The sequence below is a fragment of the Petromyzon marinus genome, chromosome 2 (genome assembly GCF_048934315.1).
Source record: "Petromyzon marinus isolate PM22_M1 ecotype Great Lakes invasive population chromosome 2, UKy_Petmar_22M1.pri1.0, whole genome shotgun sequence".
Lineage (NCBI taxonomy): Eukaryota > Metazoa > Chordata > Hyperoartia > Petromyzontiformes > Petromyzontidae > Petromyzon > Petromyzon marinus.
Window position 1 is genome coordinate 2,875,271 of NC_133668.1, and position 18,322 is coordinate 2,893,592.

Here is an 18,322-nt window from a genome sequence, read left to right on the forward strand (position 1 = left end):
TCACGCGTAATAGCGATGTGTTCTGCTAGAAGCCGACACACTTTTCCCGAGGAGTCGGTGTGTTGTCTCTAGTTTGAGTCTGTTCCATTATCCACGTGTAGCTTTTTGTCTCTCAGTGCAATACCCAGCATGCATCTCTACATGCTACTTTGTGCGCTTTTCAGCTTTTGCTCCCATGTACTTTGTCAGAGTTCCATGTTTCGAGTCCATAAGCACTAGTAAGTGCTTTTGCTTCGGTTGCTTTTCATGATCATACTTTTTGTTTTAGAAAGATGTTTCTAGTGTACACCCCTAGCTGCCACTGCTATTCATTGGCGTAAAATAAAATGAAATGTTTTCGCTCTGGATGACGCTGCAAAGTATTATCTGTATTTTGATTTAGCGTGCTGATCTTAAAGGTGCATTGAAAATTTTGATACTCCGACTGATGCTTCTGTTGTTGTGGAGTAACTCATGCAGCCAGCTATGGCTCTAGGATTTGGTGTTACATGTTATTTATGTAGTTTATTGTAAAAATTCGGTCGCAGTCCCTGTGATCACTGTGGCGTTGCAATTATGGCTTTATTTTTTGGTGATTTCGAAAACGTTTTTTGGTTTGGACATGTTTGTTATGTTGTAGTGGCCTTAATCTAAGTTTTCTTGTGGTTGTTGTTGTTTGACTTGCATCCCACTGGGATTTTTTGCACACAGCGTTGGTGTACGGTGCTTTTTTCAGGAATATTTTGCTGGTTTTTTTCCATGGATTTTCTGTTTGCACAGTCACATAGTCACTTTAAGATGTTTTTCTTGTTCGTGTTTTTGGTTTTTTGTTTGTTGTGGTTGCACCCGATTCAAGAGCCGAATGGCTCACAGGGCTATACCAAAATAAATAAGCTGAAAAATGAAATTGAATAGACTCACTGAGTGTGTAGCCCATTTCCTGGCTGTTTTTCACAAGTATATTTTCTTCCCTGTGTTTTGCTACGAACAGTGTAATGGAATAGTGCCCAAGAAGTGGCGAGCTGAAGAAAACATGGGGCAACTTTTTCTGAAACCACAAAATGCTTTTTTTACACTTTTACATGCACGCAGCCTAGCCCAAGAAACTCTTATCGTTACAAAATCCACGTAAAAAAATGGATATATGCGAAGAGTTATTAAAATATAAAATAAAACATTATTTACATAGAACTCCTGTAACATAATTGGGGAAATAATGAGCAAATGGGGGACACTCAACACAAACATGATTTTAGATCTGATAACAAGGAATGGGATCATGAACGCACAAAGAAGGTACATTGATGATTCCTCTAGTATAAATACAGATTCTGATTTTGATTCTGAACTATAGACTCCGCCTGCTCGACCTGTATGGGATAGAACGTCGACCCCCAAGCACGCATGGCTTTTCACCGGGAGCTCCGGTTTCCTCCCGCTTATCATCCATCGATTGGCCAATAACACCTCAGGACATAGAGGACCACAGGAGTTGGGGAAGGACTGGGGGGAATTTTCCATCGGCTCATCGCCTGGTTGTGACCTTTCCACTGTCTCTGGTTCCTCCTTGCACCCTCTAAGCCACTCTCTTCTGTCTCTCGGCGAGAGTGAGCGGCTACTGTGCACGGTACAAGTTGATTATTATTAATTCATAAATTGTGGCCCGAAGAGACTAGGATTGAACCATAGAAGTGCTTGAGAGAGAGAGAGTCGTAGAAAATGTTAAGGAATTCTCTGCAGCTCTTTAGAGCAAAACAAATCATATACCCAAGGAAATTAATATTTTTTGGTTGAGTAGGCGGAGGATGTTTCCAATGTCACATCTGAAGACATAATCACCGCCTGTCACAGTTTGAAAATGAAAAGTCAGAAAGATGAAAAGCCTTAGAACCAGATGGAGTAATTGTGGATAGTATCAATGAAGTGGGAATTTTGAAACAGATGCCATCCAGACATGCACCTTACGTCCTTCCTTGTGGAAGAGATATGTGGATGACACTTTCGTCATTTGGCCACATGGCCTACCAGCATTGAACCAATTTCTCAACCACATTAATTCCATACACCCATCCATCAAATTCACCATGGAAGTGGAGAAGGATGGTAAGCTACCATTCCTGGATGTTTTGTTTGAGAAGAGACCTGATGGCTCTTTGGGACACTCTGTCTACAGGAAAGCCACCCACACAGATTCCTATCTGAAACCTGATTCCCACCACCATCCGACACAGAAGAATTCCCTCATCAAAACACGACACCATAGGGCCCACTGCATTTCTGACCAACACCACCTAGCCAGTAAACTGGAGCACGTACACCAGGCCGTTAAGATGAATGGATATTTGGACCGCATTATCCGCAAGGTTGTTTCTCCAATCTACGTCACAAAGTGCCCTGAGCTCTATAGGCGCTCTAAGAACGTAAAAAAGGAAAGAGGGTTGATTATTTAGAAACCGATATAGTCATCAACGGGCTCTCACAAACCAGGACTTAAATAAAATAATGTATGGAGGTGATCGACACCCTTGACGAGGGAGCGTTGTCCCCACGATATGGTTGTTTAATTTACTCCGCTGCCTCAGGACCACCGATGTAGATGCACACAATCCCAATGCTTGTTTTGAGTAGGTCTTTGCTTTGTTTTTATTTTACTAGATCCAAAAGTAAGTAAGTACATTCATAAAGGCACAGCTCTTATAGCCTAGGTTATCACGAGTGCACAAAATCAATACATTGTTATCTCTATTGAACACTTCTATCTTTTACTACTGAACTGGTAAATTATCGGTGAAGAGTCTCAAACATCACACAGCGGCAGTGAGTTCCAGGCCGATGGACCGCTGAGTAGGTGAGTGGGTGGGTGAGTAGGTGAGTGAGCGGGTAGGTTTAGTTCCAGGCTGGTGGACTACTGAGTAGGTGAGTGGGTGCGTGAGTAGGTGAGTGAGCGGGTAGGTTTAGTTCCAGGCTGGTGGACTACTGAGTAGGTGAGTGGGTGCGTGAGTAGGTGAGTGAGCGGGTGGTGAGTTCCAGGTCGATGGACCGGTGAGTAGGTGAGTGGGTGCATGAGTAGGTGAGTGAGCGGGTAGGTTTAGTTCCAGGCTGGAGGACTGCTGAGTAGATGAGTAGGTGAGTGAGTGGGTGGTGAGTTCCAGGCTGATGGACAACTGAGTAGGTTAGTGGGTGGGTGAGTAGGTGAGTGAGTGGGTGGTGAGTTACAGGCCGATGGACTACTGAGTAGGCTAGTGGGTGGGTGAGTAGGTGAGTGAGTGGGTGGTGAGTTACAGGCCGATGGACTACTGAGTAGGCTAGTGGGTGGGTGAGTAGGTGAGTGAGTGGGTGGTGAGTTACAGGCCGATGGACTACTGAGTAGGCTAGTGGGTGGGTGAGTAGGTGAGTGAGTGGGTGGTGAGTTCCAGGCCGATGGACTACTGAGTAGATTAGTGGGTGGGTGGGTGAGTAGGTGAGTGTTTGGGTGGTGAGTTTCAGGCTGATGGACTACTGAGTAGGTGAGTGGGTGCGTGAGTAGGTGAGTGAGTGGGTAGGTGAGTTCGAGGCTGATGGACTACTGAGTAGGTTAGTGGGTGGGTGGGTGAGTAGGTGAGTGAGTGGGTGGTGAGTTCCAGGCCGATGGACTACTGAGTAGGTTAGTGGGTGGGTGGGTGGGTGAGTAGGTGAGTGAGTGGGTGGTGAGTTTCAGGCTGATGGACTACTGAGTAGGTTAGTGGGTGGATGTGTAGGTGAGTGAGTGGGTGGTGAGTTACAGGCCGATGGACTACTGAGTAGGTTAGTGGGTGGGTGAGTAGGTGAGTGAGTGGGTGGTGAGTTCGAGGCTGATGGACTACTGAGTAGGTTAGTGGGTGGGTGAGTAGGTGAGTGAGTGGGTAGGTGAGTTCGAGGCTGATGGACTACTGAGTAGGTGAGTGGGTGGGTGAGTAGGTGAGTGAGTGGGTGGTGAGTTCCAGGCCGATGGATTACTGAGTAGGTTAATGGGTGGGTGAGTAGGTGAGTGAGTGGGTGGTGAGTTCCAGGCCGATGGATTACTGAGTAGGTGAGTGGGTGGGTGAGTAGGTGAGTGAGTGGGTGGTGAGTTTCAGGCCGATGGACTACTGAGTAGGTTAGTGGGTGGGTGAGTAGGTGAGTGAGTGGGTGGTGAGTTCCAGTCTCATGGACTACTGAGTAGGTGAGTGGGTGGGTGAGTAGGTGAGTGAGTGGGTGGTGAGTTTCAGGCTGATGGACTACTGAGTAGGTGAGTGGGTGGGTGAGTAGGTGAGTGAGTGGGTGGTGAGTTTCAGGCTGATGGACTACTGAGTAGGTGAGTGGGTGGTTGAGTAGGTGAGTGAGTGGGTGGTGAGTTTCAGGCTGATGGACTACTGAGTAGGCTAGTGGGCGGGTGAGTAGGTTAGTGGGTGGGTGAGTAGGTGAGTGAGTGGGTGGTGAGTTTCAGACTGATGGACTACTGAGTAGGTTAGTGGGTGGGTGAGTAGGTGAGTGAGTGGGTAGCGAGTTCCAGGCCAATGGGCCGCTAACCGCAAAGCTGCCAGGTCCAAATCTCGCTGTCTGAGTGTGCCGAACGATCAGCGTGTCACCACGTGCTGCTGAACGGAGATGGCGACGATAGACAACTGAGTGGTCGGGCGCACACACACACACCACGTGGCCATCAGATAGTGTGGAGCAGATTGATGTGGAGGCTCCCCAACCCTGACCTGCTATTACTCGACTGTTGTTGGCTGTTTTGCATTATGAATGCATGTTCGGGTGTCTGTTTGCAGAGCGAAAATAAGTAATCTTGCGGCACATGGTAGCAATGAAAGTTCTAGAGACGAAATACCCCGCAAGGGATCGGTTGGCAGTGGTGTAGAAACAGTTTGCTTGCAAAACACTTCATCACCATTATCATCATTCACACTTTCCAATAACAGGAAATTCATACTGTATTAGGCTCAGCAAGCAGTATGAATGGGCACACCACAGACCTGCGGTGTGCCCACGTGTGGTGGGGCAATGCACGGGTCCTCCCGCCTCTTCCAAGACATCTGGCCGCCGTGGAAGTGTCGGCCGGATACCCTCTCTCCTGGATGCCCTTCTTCCAACAGTGGCATGAGCAAGAAATTATCAGGGTCGCACCTTTTTTTATCTCTATCTTATATAAGGCTCACACTTCGCACGATGCGCATTTTAACCCAAAGGTGATGGGTGGTGTACAGTATTTGCCCATGAAGGCTTGTGCGTTCTAATAATGACAAGATGCGTATTCTTGTGAAGGTTTTGCTTAAAAAAGAAGAAGAAAAAAGTTTATTGTATTTGTGCGCATTTTCCATCGCTGCCATTCACGTAAAATATGTCACCATTTTCATCATGACACCGAGATTCGCGTTATTGTCACACAGAGCGCCAAACGTCCATTCTTTCCATGGGGAAATTTGTTCATTGAATCCTAAAGGGGGTGATGCCAGCTGAGCGACTGACTGGCAATTGAAACAGCTCAGCAAAAAATGACTCTTACGTTGGCTCTGAAGGGTATTTTATTGGGCACTTTCACTGTTTTGTGGCTTAAATGATGGTTAAATGTCTTGAGCCACTTTAGATTGAACTGCCATTTCAAGGCCGAGTATAAATATGTGATGACAATCCAGTTTTTGTCACAGCTTTGCGACCGTCTGAGGCTATAGTGTGTTGGAGGGTCAATTAAAAGGATGATTAGATCTCCTTTCATTATTTCTTGTTACGCGGAAATTGTTCCCGCTAGAAGCAATGGCTCATTATTCCCGCTTATTTGCTTGCGCACGTTTAATTTAAGCCTTGGATTCCTGACATTTTTAAAATTGACTCTGACCTTGTCCTTGACCTATGGTCTGGGGCACCATATCGTTTCAAGGCACCAATTGTTCTGATAAACTGTCGACAGACCACATTTGTTGCAAATCTGACGAGAGGATTTTGTTTTTTTTTCCTTCTGCGGCGTGCAATCTCAAAATGCTGCGATGAAACTGAACGGTCGGGTCTATTGCAATCGTGAAAGAGATCCTGGCGGGCAAGGGTGGCGTGGGGATATCACTCGTGTCTCACGGGTAGAAGGGCCTGGGTTTGATTCCCGAATCGGACGCCCTTTTTTTCTTGACGGAGTTGGTTTTGTTCTCCCCCTGTTTTGCGTGGGTTTTCACCCAGGTGTTTTGGGTATCCGTCCATGGCTAAAAAAACAAACAAATAAACACACACATACAATATAACCGGTATTGGTCAAGCATACCAATGCTGAAAGTTTACCTGCAAATTACTCAATTGACATTACACACAGCAGCAACAACACCCGAAAACATGGGTCTCTGTGTGTCTATGTTGTGTGTCTCTGTGTTGTCTCTCTCTGTCTGTGTGTCTCTCTGTGTGTCTCTGTGTTGTCTCTCTCTGCTTGTGTTGTCTCTCTCTGCTTGTGTCTCCATGTGTGTCTCTGTGTTGTCTCTCTCTGCTTGTGTGTCTGTCTGTGTGTATATGTTGTGTGTCTCTCTCTGTGTGTCTCTGTGTCTCTCTCTCTGTGTCTCTCTCTGTGTGTCTATGTTGTGTCTCTCTCTCTGTTTGTCTCTGTGTGAGTCTCTCTCTGCTTGTGTGTCTCTATGTGTGTCTCTGTGTTGTCTCTCTCTGCTTGTCTGTCTGTGTGTCTATGTTGTGTGTCTCTCTCTGTGTGTCTCTGTGTCTCTCTGTTTGTCTCTGTGTGAGTCTCTCTCTGCTTATGTGTCTGTCTGTGTCTCTGTGTGAGTCTCTCTCTGCTTTTGTGTCTGTCTGTGTGTCTCCGTGTCTGTGTTTTGTCTCTCTCTCAAATTTAGTTCTACCTGATGACAACTGCTTGCGTTGCAATCGAAACGTCGTATTCCATTATTTAATTCATTTTCTTTCTACGTGACTTTACCGAAAGAACCAAAGAGTAACCCGAAAACCTGATAGGAACCTCCTGAAAAAGAGTTTTGATACGCAGAGACGCTTGCCTATGGACACAAGGAAAATAATAGAAGAAGCAGAATACTTTGAAATTGTTTCATAGAATATAAAGGATCTTTTGTTTTGCAATACAGTACCCTAATACATGTGTTCCAGCTCTAACACTCATTTGCAGGGCACTCGAAAGCATTGCACATTATTTTTGACCATTGATGTTCCCTCAAGGGTTTTCTTTCAACCATGGGCATGAGGCATGTATTTGTGATGCAATGATACGTTGAGTTTTTAGCTGCACAGTATATACATAGGACTATTATTATTCAGGAGAGTCCCCCATCGGGATGTTTGGCTGATTCCATGAATGAGTGGCTGCCACAGAAACCCAGGGAAAACTCGCGCATACGAAGGGACAACATTTAAAAATCTGCACAGATGGATTCCAAGCTCTCGCTTTGCTGTAATCTCATCTCTAGTGGCTACCTCGCCGCCCGGAGGGTTTGCGATCTTCACAAATGTATTCGTTCGCTCCACCAATCTCTTGCCTCCAAAATGCCGGATCACGGGCACGCACCACCCACACCAAGCTCACCGTTAAAGTGAAACAACCCTTCACTGAGTTGTCCCGTCAAGGGAATGATCTCGGGCAATGCACACGTTCAGGTCAGTCACTACTCCACGCCGCAACCAGGGGTCCGTCAATTCCAGTCGCTACGCAGGATCAGTCGTGAGCTCGACTTGGATGAGGCGACCCCTCCACCCTGAGAACCCCAAATTCCTTACTCGTAATGGGATCAGGAGTTATCAGTAGGGGGCACTAACCTCTCTGAAACAGAGTTATACTTTTGTCCTCCCGCGATGCCAGCAGCGTATTGTGCTGTGTGCGGTCCAATGTCTTTAATGATACACGAGCAACGACAGACAGATCCTATCTGCCCAGTTTCCATTAAAAATATTAAAGAACTTCTTGAGAAAATATAAAAGGATATCCCCAGTTGGTGGTATCCTGCATAAATAGGATTCTAACTAAATTGTTTACCATCACCATCACCCTGTGCCGTTCTCAAGAGGAGCAAGTTATGCGGCCGAATTAGTTACTTAAAAGTAATATTTTCTTGAAAGGTGTGAAGATTTTAATCCGATTTGCTCGTTAATGTATTTTTTGATCCACTTGAGAGCACTAGAACGAATTTCCGTATGAAAAAAAAATGTTAGTTGTTCGGCAACATCTGCTCATAATTAAACTCGCTTCGTGTGCATCAGTAATAGAAATGAAAAGCAATGCATACATTTTTATTTGCTAAAATAAAGTTGATAGATACTTAAAAAAAATGTTTCATCAAATGTGCGCCAATATTTACACGAAAAATCTGTGTACTGCAATGTTTTATTTTTGTCATTATATCTGGTGCTTTCGCGAATTTGTTTGATGTGAATACTCTCTTGAAAGGTCTCTCGATGTTGTGTCTTTGGGGTTGTTTGAGCTACTTCACCACCACACTGGTCAGTCTAAATGAATGTCACGGTGGCGAGATGTTGACTACCTCGCCTGACACGCATGGGGTCGTGGGTTTCGATCCTGACCCTGATGATGCCTGTATATTTAGAATTTGAATGTTCTCCCTGTGGCAGTGTGGAATTTTCTGCGGATCCTCCGGTTTTTCCCATCACATTTAAAAACATTCGTTCGGAGTATTTGGCTGCTATACATTTCCACGTGATACACCACTTCGTTGGGCTATCATGTGTGGCCAGCTCGCTTCTGAAAAAGAGCTGCGTAGCTGAGTGGACCTTACCTGGTAAAATAAATAAAATAGTTTAGAAAAGTTCGGGGAGACGGGGCTAGGTGTGGTTCAGATATCACTCGCCACTGATGTTTGCCATCACCGGGAATTTAACTCGGGTGCTGGGATTCATAGCCTGTTGTAATAGCCCCTGACCGCCACTATTACTGGATCCGAATTTTGATAACCATAACCAATTGTCCTGTTTTTGAGTAGGCAGGTGGTTTTGCACAGGATAGACATACAACAGTCTTGCGTTGTATTTTTCTACTGGTCAAAGTGAAATATATAACGTTGACCTCGTTGGATTGCATTTGGTCGACGTGTGTAGTCCTTGCCGGAGTATTTTACGGACGTTTAAGCCACTGAGCGTTTTAAAGTCACCGGGGAGGCCCCTTGATTGGGACCGGCTTGCTCAGCTGTTTTTTTTTTTTGGCCCCTCTCAATACCGTTAGTAACAAACCGTCAGAATGTAGAAGTGAAATAGTCAAGAACCACTTGGGCCGCAGAATGGAATGAGGCGTTTGCCTTTCCCCTTGTGCGTTCTTGCTTGGGCCGAGTGATGGATGGTGGCTGAGGGGGCTTGTCGGCCTGATAGGATGAGGGATGTGCAGAGCCACGCAGGAAAGCGAGCAGCTGCTCACTAAATCACAAAGAAAGTGACCTGGAAGAAGATGGATTTGTGTTGGAGGCTTCGGGGCAGATGGAAAGTGGATGGTGCAGCAGGTTTTTAGAGGCAGATGGAAGGAGGGATGCAAGGAGTCTCTTTGGTACCAGCAGTGTGGGTTTGAGTGCAAAAACAGAATTGTGCCAATGCTTTTCCCACAGTGGCTTATATAACACTAAATTGTCCCAGTTTTTGTTTTGTTATTGTTGCCGCGATGGCAAAAAAAGTTGGAACGTAACCAAACAAATACTGCTACTATTTTTCGTAAGGTTGCAAGCTCCCGAGTGCTTTTGTAATCGCCACCCTTTGACCTTACCTACCGCATATTCATAAATCTTGTTGCAATTAAATATTCATGTGAATAATTGTTATTATATTTTGTGCTCAGTTTATTTTTACAGCCGGTGAGATCTCTCGGGTTAAATGTGCAAAATGGAATTAAGCCGTTTTTGCTTGCAGGCAATTTCACTGTTCACAGGCCATATCGGGGTGACCACGTCACACTGAACAGAATGACTGCCCTCGAGCTCTTCCTTGTTGCATAGCCCCCGCGGTTCGAGCCCAGTGGCCCGCCCTGGTTAATGCTGCACGTTCATTGGCCCGCGGTACACACCGCCTGCTTCACGGTGAGCGTCAAACATCCCCTTGACGTAAATTCGGAAAAGCGTAGGCCGTGCGTGCCGGCGTGGTGGTCCAAATTTTTGCCAGAGCGCGATAAATTGAGCACACAAATGAATTCATTGGTAATCGCCACGTTGCAACACAGTCCCCCGGCTGGCAAACGAATGCCCACTTACAGGCCGGTGGTGCCTTGACCTCACAGGGATGGCTGTGACCGGGCGTTCCCTGCCGCCCAGGGCACCTCGAGAAGTCCTGCGTGGGAGGCGCGGTATAAATATGAAGTGGCGGTGATTGATGATGATGATGATGATGATCATGGATGATGTGAACGTCTCGCACAGATTTCCTGAAGAAGCCACTGGAGGATTACGTACGCAAGCTGGAGACGCCCGTGCGGCTTCTCCGCATGGCCCAGCGCTCGGGCCTCATCCGCGCCCGACTGAGGGGGGCGGCCGCCGCCCAGGGTCAGGTGATCACGTTTCTGGACGCGCACTGCGAGGCCACGACAGGCTGGCTCGAGCCCCTCTTGGCCAGGATCAAGGAGGACAGGTGAGAGGTGCGCCGCCGGCGCCGGCGCAGCGGCCGCCCGTCGTCGTTCGCGCTCAGAAGGAGCCGTTGCTTTTAGGCCAGAGCCCTTCGCGTCCGTGCCACGAATTGGGTTTGTTCTTTTTTACATGCATGCGTACGCGTGTGGTGACCCCGTAGCGGAGTGTTACGGCGGCACGTCGGGAGTGTTGTGAAGTCCACATTGGAGTGTTTTGGCTGCTGGAGTAGTATTTAACTTGCATATGATCTCGAATTGCACGTAATCTTTAATTCGTATCTTCCTGCTTCCTGTCCCCAAGCATGCACCTCTCCATGCCTCTTTGTACACCTCTTGTCTTTCGTTCCATATTTGTTGGCAGTGCCCATGTTTCAGGTGCATTGATCATCGCAGAGAATATGCACCGATGAAACACTTTGTCAATATGCAAGCTAAAGATATCATCATATTGGCCAAGTGTATGCGCACGCTTTCACGACCAGTATTTAGATTCATAATTGGGTTTCTTGGTTAGGTCGTGGAAAATTGTGTCTAAACCCTCCTCCACCCGACACAGGTAATGCCTCAAAGTGTCACGTGAATCTATGTATGGATGTATGTTGAACTTCTTTTGCACCATACGTCGCCAACCGTGCTAATCGGAGGTCCGGAATCAAACGTGGCCAAATTATTTACCGCTTCAGCAACAACCACCGGTGTTGTCTTTGGAGATTACATCCAGCATCGTCAGCGTCGTCAGGTTCACAGGGAGCTCGCATACTCGAGCGTCAAGAAAAATCAGTGGGCTCGGGCAGAACACGTCGCTAGGAGAGACTAACGACGGAGTGGGAGCCGAAGGAGGAATCGTGCCCACTGCCGAGAGGGAGCGATGAAGTGCCAATTAATTAGGCTAGATGGATCATTTGCATTGGGAGACCGTGAAAGGATGGTAACAGCTTGAGGAAGACCTTCATCCAGCAGTGGATAAATCATGGCTGATGATGACGACGGTTCTGGCGACAAATGTGTGAAGCTTTTGACTGTGAACCAGTGTGTGGAGGAGTTGCTTAATAAAATCATCGGCCATGGATTAATTTACTCCCGTTATACGGCAATACACCTGCTATACAAGTTTGGAGTCTATTTTCACTTTTCATGAATTGTTAATATTTATTGGAACGTTCTTCATTGCTATGTCAAGTCAATATTTAATTATTGTGCGTTATATAAATAATTAAACTTTCCTGTTACTAATTTGAAGCCTAGTTCTCTATATATTCCTTCTGATATTAGGAAGCCACTTGAGCTACGCGTTGTAAAATCAAGATTGAAAACTCATTTGTTGAAAACTGATTTTTGTGTGTTTAATTTGTCGTCCTTTCCCCGCACCTCCGATTAGCACGGTTGGCTACGTACGGTGCGAAGGAAGTTCAACAAATACCTACATATATATTCGCTATGCGTATACACACACAGTGTGATATAGCGCCTGGCTGCAACATCCATTCAATGCAAGCAGCTGGTGGCAGCCACCGTGATGATATTTGACGCGCAAAGGGCTCTTAACGTCTCGCGTGCAACCCGGCTGACACGTAACGCTGTGAATTGACAGGAGGGCAGTGGTGTGTCCCGTCATTGACGTCATCAGTGACGAGACCTTTGAGTATCTGACCGGATCTGACATGACGTACGGTGGCTTCAACTGGAAACTCAACTTCCGCTGGTACCCGGTGCCCCAGCGAGAGATGGACCGGCGAAAGGGCGACCGGACGCTGCCGGTGAGGTGAGTGCCTGGCGGGGTCAATCATCGGTCGCAGTCGTAGCTGTCGCAAGGAGAATGCGGTGATGTGGCGCTGACGGCCTCCATTGCGCTGGAGAGTATTCTCAAAGTACATTTTAGTTTTTATTTTTGCATACAATATGTATCGCGTTTTACATGCAAAGGTGGTGCGTGAAAGCGTATTAAAATGTAACGTGTGTCACGCGTGTACGTCGGTGCACTACCGCGTGGGTGGTGTTTGCGCGATTGTCGGCTTGACTTGCAACCGGACCAGTTGCGAGCTCAAATCCTGGTTGAGGGTTTACTCGGCCCATCATCCATCTCGGATAGATAAATATGCGAGACGTCAACAGTGGTCGACCTATGAAGAGATGGGCTTGCAATGTTGTATGATAATAAGAATTATTATTATTTATCCAGTAATAGTCACACTGAGTCCAAGGATTATTTTGCAGGACGGTCCTGCATTGGGCATTTTTATTTTAAAATGTTTTCGGCCAATAGACGAGTGTTCATACAAATAAGAGCAAACCGGAGCACCCGGAGAAAACCCACGCGTGCAAGGGAGCAACGCTCGATCCCCAATAGATGGCGATGAGTCCACTTGCTGTACCGAGCCAGGCTACGGCAATTGGAAGCCCACGGGAAAGGGAGTTTCGCGACGTTTTTGTGCCAGCCGCCAACCCTCGCCGCTGCCCTCCACAGTGCCGGACCGCAGGCCACGCACAGCACAACCACCACCGTCCCGGCTCGCGTGAAATTGCCACCGCCGGATCCCTATGGGCGCCAGTGGAGATGAGCACCCTCGGACGCTTTTACGGGCAGGGGCAGACGCTCTTGACGTTGTTCCGCCTGTCGCGCCGACCGCCAGACTGGCGACTGTGCCTGCTTTCATTCGAACGAATGACGTTGCTGCCCGTCAAGGGGACGGCGGCGCACGTAGGGCCGCGATGAGCGGATACTGCGCGTTCTCGGGGCGGTGTTTTTACGCGTGACGCGTAAAAAACACCGACGGCGCTCGGTTATTTTTGGCGCGCCACCGTGCGTCGTCAAAGACGGCGCCTCGTCGTTTGTTGTTTTAACGGCGTGCGACCCAGCGGCATCAGCATGACCGCATTGTAAATTAGACGTTGCATCTCGGCAGCGAGTCGTACGTTGGGGGGGGGGGGGGGGGGGGGTGGGGGACGCTGTAAATAAATAAGCAGTGCGATGCAACGTAACGTAGTTTTGTGCTCGGGCAGACGTGACCTGCCTCCCATGGTTCGTTGCGGTGAGATATTAGTGTTTAAATATTTACATGTTCTGTCGGAAAAATTGAAGGAGCATGAAAATGTGTTCCTGATTTGCACGGCGGTGCCTCGCTGCCTGTGCGACGGAGGCGACGCGTAATTGTGGATGAGGGTGATGGAACAGAAATACGACAGGTGACAGTTGAATTTGGATCGCCGTGTGATGTGGCAACTTTTGACGCGAGTGTCAAATCAAAACCCCCTTCACCGGATAGACTCTCTACTTCTGGGTGATTTAAAACATATTGGTATTTTTTTGTGAACTGTAACATATTTATCCACTTTTTATACGATATTACTTTTGCGAGCAATGCGTTTAAAGAATAGAATAACCTTCCTGCAATAGTATGAAGTGTTTTTTTTTTTACGCCGCCTGCAATTTTTTATTGGTATGCTCTGTTGTCAATCACGTCCTTTGACTTCCAGTAAAGGAGATACATTTAACACCGTTTCTGAAAATAATGAAAATGTAAAATATTTACAAATTAGTTGAAGTTGTGACATGATGGACGCGTTCTGCACTCGTAGATGTGAGAGTGATTAAAGCAACATTACGCACTCAACAAAGAGTCGTCAAGTACATTGGGGCCTTTCCGCTGTAGTCGTTGAGGTTTGTTCGAATTGCTTCGTAATTTCTTCAAGGTGATTGCTATCTTCGCAGGGGACGTGGGACTATGTAGAAAATGCCATGGGGCTTTGCCGCCGCCGCCACTTTGAATCTGTAGGTATTCCGTGACCGAGCCACCCCGTTAAATGCCACGGCTCGTTAGTCGATACAGAGTTGGCTACAAGTATTATTATTATTAACGAGACGTTGTATATCAACTTGGATTTCATAACATGGTCATCAGATTAAGAGGATTTCGCAAAATATATTGCTTTATTTATATGTAATGTAAGTACTTTGCGGTGGTTAAAGTTGGAAGTTATCTTGTAATTAAAAATCGTTATATATTCCTGGGAAGTATATTTTTAAAATGTGTATTAAATAAATGATGATTTTTTATTAATCCCCTGCTGAAGTTATCATGCCTCTGGCTACCCGTGCTTGGTTAAGCTAAGGATCCATTCATAAGCTGCCCAACAGGAAAATGTGTCTCCTGTGTTCACACACACATGGGTTAGTTGTCCAGTATACTGTATAGCGGAAACATCTTATTGGTGATCTCACGGTTATTTATGCAGGAACATAAACGCGTGTAGATTTCAATTCCCAAGTAACATATCCAGAAACTTGTGGGCTGGAATGTCCCTTGTCATAAATAGCACTGGAACATTTCTGCCATCCTCAAAGAAGTACTGCGCGGTGCTCTTGTCTGTCGGTGGTTCTGGAGCCAGTCGTGTAAATTCCACATTCTGTCGGCAAGACCAGCCTCTCTATGGAGACAACCATTGTGGACTTCCCACTGAGCAATACGAATGTCGTGGTCTCGGAGGAATGACGGGCAGAGAGTCACATCTCCATGCTGAGACCCCGAGCCCTGTCCGCCTTCGCCAGTGTTCTCCATTGCAAGGCCCGCGAGACCACTGGCTGGCCCTGGTGGCCTCTTTTTCGTGCGGGCCCCGTGAACACACAACGTGTGAAACACACTACCCTTGCAGGCGCTGTGGCGGCCCTCGCACTGACGATGTCTTATCGCCGAAAGTGCCCCCACCCCCGACAGCTTTTTGGCGCTTACGTTCCCCCACACGGGATTTACGCATGGGAATTTGCGTAAATTCCCGCGACAATTGTACGAATGATAGCGAGCAGCCGTGGGTCCGCCATCGCGTCTTTGACGCGGCTAACGCGTGGAAAGTTATCCGTGTCCCGTCGTTGTGTTTGAGCAGCTGTACGCGTGTGTTTGCTGTTGGTGTTATTGTGTTTGCGCTTGTGGTTGCGTTCTGCGCGGTTGGTGTGTTTCGTGCGCGGTTGCGTTGGCGCCCCTTCTTGTGTGATTGTGGTTTCGATTTGTTTATGATTGGGGCTGTTTGAGCGCTCGTTGCGGCGTGTGGGTGTCTGTGCACGTGGCTGCCGTTGTTGAGGTGTGTGGCCGTGGTTGTGTTGCCACGTTTTGTTGCGTACGCATACACGTACGTAGCCCGCTCTGATTATTAATGTGAGGGGCGGGGAAAGGACAACAAATTAAACACACAAAAATTGACTTAAACTGAAATCCTTCGGATGTTAAATCTGGTTCAATTCCACAGTACATCCAACCTGCCAAATTTTAGTACCCATATTTGAGTCATGAGCCATCATTCTGTCATTTAAGCTAATCCTTGTACTGTATTTAGGTAAATATAAGTCAAATACCGTGGACCACTTGCGAATATACGGTATTGTTATTCAGTAAAGGTAATTATCTATGACAAATGTACCATTTTAAGCTTAGCGGTATGATAGATCAATGGGGATGTGTTAGTTATAGGCCAAGTCATGGGTCGGCAACCTTCGGCTCGGAAGCTGCACGCGATTCGCCGAGGACCGGCTGTGTCGTGATGTTCCTTGAGGATCGCCGTCTCGTATTCACCACGTGCATTGCAGCGCTTGAAATATCGAGGTCTTGTTCTTTGGGTTTTTCGGTAAAGTCACGTAGATCGGTTCAAAGAAAATAACAAACAAAAAAACTACGACGTTTCGATCGCAACACAAGCGGCCCTTTTTCTGATAACGACGGCTTTGGGTTGCGATCGAAACGTCGTCGCATTTTTGTTATTTTCTTTGAACCTATCCACGTGACTTTACCGAAAGAGCCAAAGAGTATGAATTCCTGCAGTCACGAAAGCTTTAAGTCAAGATGTATTGAGGTCCTCATGGTTTTTTTTTACCGAATTTAAACAAAATGGCTCTTTTTGTTATTATGTTTGCCGGGTCCCCGGGTTAGATGTTTAGTCTTACAGTATTTGTTGTCATTGTCTATATTACAATGACGTACGGTTAGGTAAATATTTATTTTATCGTATACACTCGAGTGGTAGACAATAATCAAGGGATATCATTTCCAGTTCTTTTACAATACAGTACTTATGTTCTGTTAATGTGCGTTCGGGAAGGCGTGCGCGTTAAACATAGTTACAAATTAGACCTCCTTTGCCAGTACCAAAATGTAATGATAGGGTTTTTCCCCTTTTTTCTGGCAACAAAACTGAAACCTTTTTACAAGGATTCATGTTACTGCATTAACCACAATACCTGCAGTCAAAATGCAAACAAAAAACATACTATGATAATATATGCATTGTCCTTGAAACTGATTGGTCCACACCAAGGGACGGCTTTCTTTTGAGCCTCGACCCATAGTATGTTTTTTTGTTTGCATTTTGACTGCGGGTATTGTGGTTAATGCAGATATGAATCCTTGTAAAAAGGTTTCAGTTTTGTTGCCAGAAAAAATGTGAAAAACCCTATTTTTATACAGTTACAAAGTTTTACCAAACTGTGGAATATTCGTGTTTTTGGTGCTTAGGACTACTGCAGAGGCACTTATTGCAGCTAGATAATCCATACTTAACCCATACAGTTTACCCGTTTTCTTGTACAGGGAAATTGAGTTAAAAAAAGTTTTTGACTATTTGTGTTTCTCCCTTGTGATGAGACTTTGTAGGATGAACGTTGAGATGTATAAGGGCACGGGGTGACCAATAAGGTCTGAATTGGTCTGTAATAAGGTAGGGCACTGATAAGGGGTTGACAGGTATGGTAATCTGACATGGGACTCCATCCAGAAAGGCTGAAAAAGAAATAAACACGAATGGCAAGATGTACCTATACCATTTCCTCAATATGCCAAAAGTAAAATCTCAGAACTAGGCAATCAGCTGTACTTACACAACCCAGCTGCCTTGTTAAATAAAACCCTTCATTGTGCAACATATTGACTGGTGACAAGGTAGTGTGCATTAATCTGCACCCAGTACATTGCAGACAGCTTTTATGTTGCAATAATTTAATATATTTTGTGCAACCTGCACTTGCAGATTCACACTTACTTGAAACTCTTGAGGAGCTGTGCATGAGTGCAGGTTGATGATTGCAAGTGCTTGTGACATATTTACGAAAATAACTTGGTCAGATGTTTGCGTGTAGAAATTTCACAGGTGCATACAACATTGTGCACAATACGTTGTAGATGGACAGCGATTAGCATGGGAAGGCACGAACGTACAATTCCAAAGTTCTTTTCTTTAACCATTAAAAAGTCGGGACCATTTGGTGTGAGATTATTATTTTAAACTATCCTCGGCCAGTATTGAGTGTGCCAGAACGCGCGAACCACAGTCAAAATGTCGCGAGGCGACTTCTTGGTCAGGGGCCAACTCAGCTCATCATCCTTCTCCGGGGGTATATAAAACTGGCTACCATATTGTCAGAATGTACCAGAAGTTGCCATTTGGAGTGGCTGGTGCCCTGCCATGGATCAGGACCGCCACAGGAGAGATGAGCGCAATTGCAATGTTGCTGTGAAGAGGCGCCCTAACTGAATATTTTACCTTCAACGTCTAACTGCGGAATACGTTTACTGAAAACACACCCCTGACGTGGTGATTATCGGTCAACATTTAGACTTTTACTCCAATAAATGTAAATTTTCCAATCCAATCCGTGCACGAGAATCTACTGCTCTTAGTGTGCACTTTGATTTTGTTGACACTGTGATTCTCACCGAAGGAATCCATGAATACAGATGAGGTTTGGCATTTGCCATACACTACGTAGTGCAGCTGCGAAACGTGCGATGCGAACACCGGCGTGTTACACATGAACAT

The 18,322-nt window shown here is 46.3% G+C and overlaps 1 protein-coding gene across 3 annotated transcripts in view; it reads left to right on the forward strand.

Annotated features, from left to right (window-relative positions):
• LOC116949498 (polypeptide N-acetylgalactosaminyltransferase 13) overlaps positions 1-18,322 on the forward strand; it is an 85,745-nt gene that overhangs the window by 39,065 nt on the left and 28,358 nt on the right. For all 3 annotated transcript variants that reach the window (XM_032966881.2, XM_032966888.2, XM_076069194.1), the window contains 2 exons: positions 10,323-10,530; positions 12,117-12,287. In XM_032966881.2, coding sequence (XP_032822772.1) covers positions 10,323-10,530; positions 12,117-12,287 — 379 coding nt within the window. The remainder of the gene's footprint in view (positions 1-10,322; positions 10,531-12,116; positions 12,288-18,322) is intronic.